Source organism: Parasteatoda tepidariorum, unplaced genomic scaffold (genome assembly GCF_043381705.1).
Source record: "Parasteatoda tepidariorum isolate YZ-2023 unplaced genomic scaffold, CAS_Ptep_4.0 HiC_scaffold_2700, whole genome shotgun sequence".
Taxonomy (NCBI): Eukaryota; Metazoa; Arthropoda; class Arachnida; order Araneae; family Theridiidae; genus Parasteatoda; species Parasteatoda tepidariorum.
Window position 1 is genome coordinate 1 of NW_027261587.1, and position 7,391 is coordinate 7,391.

The following is a 7,391-nucleotide window of genomic DNA, read 5'->3' on the forward strand; positions in this document are numbered from 1 at the left end:
TAACTATTCTTTTTTTGGTTTATTCCTTTCGCATTATTTAATTAGATGATAAAACAATAGAAACATACAAAAATGCTGATTATTACTCAGTATTATACAGAAATATAAGCAATAATCCTTAAGTGAGCGGGGCTACCCGACTCTCCCCTATAGCTTATATATCCTAATATGTATGTCAAAAATGTAAAGGTAGGTAAAGGGGACCTAAATAAGCATATTTCGTATAGGATAGTGTGTGCGGTAATGCCGCCTTGAGCCGGTAGGGAATCGAATTTATTTTCGTCTTTACTTGTCTTTTCAGTTTCCTTTGATTCATAGTGCTTTACAAGACAATACTTTAAATTGCCATTACCGTACACACATTCCTGTCCGAAATATGCTTATTTATATCCCCTCTACCTGCCTTTACATTTTCGACATATATTTTAGGACCACCGTGTATATATATATAATGTGTGTGTGTGTGTGTCTGTGTCTGTATGTCTGTGTGTCATAGTGCAAACTAAGTACACCAAAAAACAACAACACAAAATAAAAACTTGTAAAAGTAGAAATTTTTGTAAGTGTTGCACAACTCTTTGAATAACCTAATATACAATAAAAATATCCTTTGTTATTGATAAGAATACATAAAAATGTTTTTCTTTTCTATCTTTAGTTCGAAATAGTGGGAAAAAAATAGAAAATCTGCCAAAGGCAGTTAATATACAGCAAAAGTTTCTTTTTGAAGAAAGCATAAAATTATTTTTTTTCTATCTTTAGTTCGAAAGAGGAAAAAAAATAGAAAATCTGCCAAAGGCACTTAATATACAGCAAAAGTTTCTTTTTGAAGAAAGCATAAAATTATTTTTTTTCTATATTTAGTTCGAAGGAGGAAAAAATTAGACATTTCAGCAACGGCAGTTAATATACAGTATAAAGTTTCTTTGCGATCTTTAGGAAAAGAAATTTGTTTCTATTTTTAATTAAGAGAAAATAAATCGACAATTCGGCAAAGACAGTTGATATACAGTAAAAATTTTCCTTTTTATCAATAATAAAGTTTTTGTTTTTGTTTTTCTGGTCAAAAGAGGGAAAAAATCGACAATTCAGCAAAAACAGTAAAAATACAGTAAAAATGCCATTTTGAAGAGAGCATAAAAAAAAAGTTTCTATTTTTAATTCCTAAGAGGAAAAAAATAGACAATTCAGAAATGGAGGTTAATATACAGTTTTAAGTTTCTTTGTCATCAATAAAAAAGTTTTTTTCTGTTTTTATTTCGAAAGTGAAAAAATGATAGACAATGTGAAAAAAGCAGTTAATATACAGAAAAAAAAATTTTGTGATCAATAAAAAAGCATAAAATTATTCTCTTTCTATTTTTAGTTCCAAAAAGATGGTCGGTTTGACCTTACCCATGATATAGCTTTAATAAAATTGAATGCTCCAGTTAAATTTACTAAGTACGTGCAGCCAGCTTGTCTTCCAAAACTGAATACAAAACTTAATATTAGGAGCAACTGTTTCGGAGTTGGTTGGGGTGCAACTAGAGGTAAGAAGCATATTAATTTATTCTGCTATCTTTATCTTTCATTCAATTATTAATTTCTCTGTCGAATACAAATTGCATTAAACTTTGCTTCTTTTCAATGAATCTATCTTAAAAACTCATATTAATCTAATAAACTAGTTTTAATGCGTTAATCTTTATTAATTTTTAATGGCTTAATATTTTTTGTATTGATCTTAAGAACTTAAACAGTATTTTCTTTTAAATTTATAGTTTAAATGACAATTGGTTTCCATACATTAGTTAACAAAATGCTGTTTCAGTTTCAATGGTTTAATGAATGTTTAAGATAAATATGCTAACAAATCGCATGCTTAAATAGTCAAAACTTGATACACCCATTTATTTACTTAATACTAAAGGGATGGGATAGCTTGGATGGTAGTGCGTTGGACCATGTCCAAGAGGTCCTGAGTTCGATCCCCGCCTGCCGAATATGCCCCTCGTAGTAAATAGTGACTGAAAGTTAAATCTGTCAAGTCACAAAGTCCTCCATTCTCCCATAGCAAATTATACCTCTGGGGTACTAAATTGGAGATTGATCGTTCTCTGGTTCAGGTCAAAATTACGATCTGTAAATGAATGAATGGATATATAAATAGGATCCACCCTATAAGGCCTGTGACGTGTGTATGGTGGAAGTCGTATTCTTGGACAAAGACAGCACCTTAAATTCGCTTAGTTTCATTAAACAGGCTTGCTTATTGGCAAATGGCATTAGAAACAACAACAACAACTTAATACTGAAAACTTCATAGGAATCACTGGCGTGGATTCCAAAAGGTTGAAGTTCGCCTCAAGGAATATAATCCCCTCCAACAACTTGCAACGCTTTAACGATTTTCTTCAAAAAATATTGCTAGTGAAATTGTTGTACGTGGATTTTGAAACAAGTAAAAAGTAACTAAGATATTTCATAACCCACTAAAGGAACTCCGAAATCATGGCTTTAATAGGATTCCGAGCCTACAAGCATTTTGCGGGGTTTAAACTATCTACGGTAAGAAAATTCATGATATGTGTGTTTATGAGCGATGAAGTTTCGAAAATGACATCACTAAGGGAGGAAAGAGAGATTATGTGTATTGACTTGCGTTTACTTAAAACTTCGGCTACTAATTTCGTTTTCACGAAAGCTGTGGAACTTATTTCATTCTTGAAAATGTTTACACAGTATCACTATTAAGTTTGATTTCCATGACTTTTGACTCTTATAAAAACTATCACAAAATTGGGCAAATTGTAAATAGCATTTCTTCAGCACAATTTTAATGATTCAAACTTTATTTGGTCGAAAACATTTTGCATTCTGCACATATGTAACAGAAATAAAGCAAAATACTGTCTATACTCGGAGTATTTTTATTAGTTACCTATCAGGTCTTATAAGAGCTTAACCCTGGTAATATTGTTTTTTTTATCAGTGCCTTTATAAAATTCAGTAAATTGCATTATTGTTTTATATTAAAAAGCCATTTTTTTTTTGCTTAAATAAATTTTTTGAAAAATATTAAGCCAAGAAACGCACTTGAAAATTAACGACTTAAAAAAAATTCTATTTTTCGTTAGTCTTGATACAGCGAATGTAATCGAATCTAATCGTAAGTATGATTCTGAAAGAAAAAAAATTTTGTTTCAATGTTTATGATTTACCACGTAAATATATTATAACGATATCTTTATTTTTTCTTTTAGCAGTATAGAGTTATAATGCTTATGAATATAATCCTTCTCTACCCACCCCCACCCCAACTTTGAAACAAAGTCTGCGCCTATAATACGAATTAATAACTTGAAATGTTGCACAATGTTTAATGATTGCGCAATGTTGTTTCACAATGTTTAATGATTGTCTTATTTGACTACAGATGGAATTATTGATGGTCATCATAAAATCACTTGAAATACAGTATATTTTAAATTTCAATAATTTAATGAAGAATGCGTGAGTAAAAAATAAAAAATATTTGCTTGTATTCTTTTTGAAAAGTATTAAGAGTTAGTTTTAAATCGTATGGGAAAAAAAACTCTACAATGAAAAAAAGATAAATGGTGTTTTCGTCTGATAATTATAGTGACAACTAGCAGACTTTTCACCTGTTTTCATTTTAATGAAATCGCATCTATCATCATTTATCAAATGAGAAATGTAAATCCGTTAAGAACAGAACAACAATGGCACGCATTTTGGTAAATTAAGCTTAATAAATGATTCAATTACACATTGCAATTTGTGTGTTGATAAGTAATATCATTATCATCATTAAAGATATTCTGATTAAATATTGGACAGATAACAAACATTCTATAACAAATTTNTTAAAAAATAAATTTTGTTTTATCAGTTTTTTTGAAATTCTATTTTAGCTTTCATTAGCAATTGAAGGAAAAAAGTTTTTGAACCACTTTTCTCGGAATCAATCGTGAAGTACTTGCGTTGCTTTAGCAATTGCATGGCAATATAGTATAGGGGTAATCAACTAAAGCAATGCCACACAGATTAAGTGACTGAATTTACTTTTTTGTGAACTTTTTTTGAGGAGTGAGGACTTTTATTCGATGCAATTAGGTAATAAATACTTAAATTTTGAGTGATAATCACAATAAGAGAATGATATCGAAAAAAGATGACAAATTAATATTACAAGTAAATATCATTAAATAAGAGGAAATAAATATTTACAGGTAAATACTAATAAATCATTAACCGATTTTAGGCAATTTTATGTAATTTTTTCGTTAAATGAGAATGAAGAAAATGGTAAAACAATTACCATTTTTATTATATATTTAAATAAATATACTTAAAATAAAGCATAAAATAATCACTAAATAATAAACAGAGAATAATCAATCTCTTGATCTTATTATTTCCATAGGTACTGGTGGGAGTGATGTACTGAAACAAGCTTATCATCCAGTACAGAATGACATTGTGTGCAGGAGACTCGTAGGTAGAAATTTCATTCCGCAAACAATGATATGCGCAGGAAGCGTGGCAGCAGGAAACGGTGTTTGTCATGTAAGTATGGGTGGATATAAACTCGTTAAAATATTTTAATTCAATAATAGCAATGCAGAAATAGGTTCTAAAAAGTTATTAAAATAATTATTAGCAGCTGAGGATTAATCCCAGTAGTACATTCGTTTCATTGCAACTAAGAAGGTCTGTTTTGAAAGTTGTGACACTTGAAAAATGAGCGAAAGCAAAAATAAGCATAGTCATGAGCTGATAATGATTCGGAGAAAACAAACATACGTCACAAACCATTTTACAGGAAGGACACATTCACACACCATCCATCCACAGATTGTAACATTTGACCAGAACCAGAGCACGATCAATCTCCATTCCAGTATCCAAAGAGGTATTGATTTGTTACGGGAAATTGGAGGATTTTGACACCCTAACAGATTTATAACTCACTCACCATTTAGATTAGAACAGCATCGCTCACCATTTTGTACATGGGGAGTCTTCAGCTGGCCGTGATCGAAATCACGACTTCTCGGACATGGGCCCAACGCCCTAAAAACCGGGCTATTTCAGCTTGAAATTTTTCAGATAAAGAAATTTAAATTTTTGGCAGACAAAGTTTTTATTAATAATTTATTAATTTATTTAGTCTTAGATTTCCACTCATTAAAACCATTTTAGGATTTCTGCATTTTAATCCACAACGAAACCATGGTCAGACATACAAATGGACAACGCGTGATCTTTTCATTTCACGATGTAGTGAAGTTAGCTGCTAACTGAGCTTAATGACAAACGTAAAAATTTGTTCCAGATCTAAACAAACTTTGGATCTGAAGTGTTACTTGTCGAGTTTTAGATCTTGCACTTTCACAAACAAGCAGTGTTTTTTTATTTAACAGAAACGTTTCAACATCTTCCCTCGTTTTGGAAATCAATAAAACTTAAAGCAAGGCATAGAAAACGAATAGCGTCGAAATTAATTTTACGAATGTGCACCGTTTAACCTGTGATTTCGGCTCATAAATGGTTCTCTATGACCATAAAAAGGAGGGCCTTATAGGTGTTAAAAGATTGCTTTATTGCAAATTTCTACGACACAGTTCCTTGCTGGTGCAGGTGCAACTCTGAAACGCTGGTGACAGACGTAACAAAGGCTCCTAAAATAGTCATTTGTTTTAAATGTTCTACTTTGAAAGTTTGACACGAAACCCATAACCATATGATTCGCCTACCATAGAGACAATTTAGATTTGAATCCCAGCAGTGGCTGTTTGATACGAATTCTGCTCCTGGCTCACATCACATCAACCACAGAGCTAATATAAAATACCCTCAGTGTTAGACAGATCATGGGTTAAAATCCCGCTGCCGTCGAGCTATCTGCGAGAGGTTTTCTTCTCCATGTAACGCAAATGCGTGTCAGTTTGATCAAAACCTTTTCCACAAAAGCTGTTCTAATGCTTGATTTGGGAGTTTAATTGTCTTTGGGGCTGGGTTCAAAATTACAAAGCTAAGGTGTTGAACATAGATAGTTGTAAATTCAGAATTAAGTCGGCTGCTCAACGCCGGTAAAGAAAAAAAATGTATAAAAGATATTAAATTATTAATTTTTTTTTGAAAATAAGGCAATCAATAGAATTATTACCGTTATTAAAGGGAATTTAGAAATCAATTTTACGAAATTGACCAAGAAATCGATTTTTAATGGATACATGGTTAGAAGGTTGTGTAAAATGACTCTTGATGGTTTGAAATGAGTTTTCAAATTTTGTGCTTTTTAAACAATTATCATTCAACGAATATTTCAGAGATCCTTGTGATTCTATTTTTGATTTATTAGGAAATATCGCTTAGCATGCTCTTTTACAACAGTAATTCTACATTCAATTACTTTTCTTTCACCAAATCTAAGTGACATAACTAAGCGAATTAGCTAACCTTATTCTAGAGGTTTTGGTGGATCCAGTTTAGATAATATTGCTTCGAGAGCAATCTTTTTTTTTATAGATTAACCTATTTCACTCTGATAATTAAATAAGATGAAAAAGAAGAAAAAAACATAGATACATAGACAAAATACTCATAAACTGTTTTATATTACAGGGAGACAGTGGCGGTCCATTAATGTGTGAAATAAACAAGGAATGGACTGTTATGGGGGTAACTAGCTTTCTGACAGACGGAAATATGGAACATGGATTATGTGGTCTGAAAAGTACACCCAGCATCTTCAATAAAGTTTCTGCAAAAGTAGCATACATAAACAGAATGATTAACCTCTATAGTTAATACTGAAATGTTAAAACAATTGAAAATTTCTGAGATGCTTAAGAAATTAAATAAGTTTTCACGGAAGTGTATTGTGTTATTTTAAAAAATAAAAATAATTTTGCACTGCTATTCTGTAAAAATAAATTACCCACCGTGAAATTTTAAAGGTCGTAATAAATTTTATTTTGTTAAATGAAATCAAACCTACCAGATTTACTGGCGCAATTACAGCAAAGAAGTGACAATCCGTGAGCGGACTTATATGAAGGAAATTGCCTTCAAATTGCAGATGTTGTATATAGAACCTTTGATCACATTGAAAATTATTTCCTGTCCATGACACGACACCAACCAACAATAAAAATACATGTGTTTCATACACATTTATTTTTGACATAGAACATTTAAAAATAAAAACCCGAATATGCTTGACACATATTTAATTTTAACACATAGTATACGTTTCAATAAATAAAAAATATCATAACATATGCATGTTGGGATCAATATGAATAGTCGATTAGCATTAATACTAACCGGTCAATACTAATAATAATCAAAAAGCCGGTTAAAGTGAATAATTTAAGCGA

General features: G+C 31.0%; 1 protein-coding gene across 1 annotated transcript; it reads left to right on the plus strand.

Moving 5' to 3' along the window:
• Positions 1-1,366: 1,366 nt before the first annotated feature.
• On the plus strand, positions 1,367-6,885 carry LOC122273150 (plasminogen-like; the record flags this gene model as incomplete). The annotated part of the gene is made up of 3 exons (XM_043057214.2): positions 1,367-1,532; positions 4,430-4,572; positions 6,634-6,885. Coding segments are annotated over 3 exons (495 nt in total), but the record flags the coding sequence as incomplete, so codon positions are not given.
• Between the last annotated feature and the right edge of the window lie 506 nt (positions 6,886-7,391).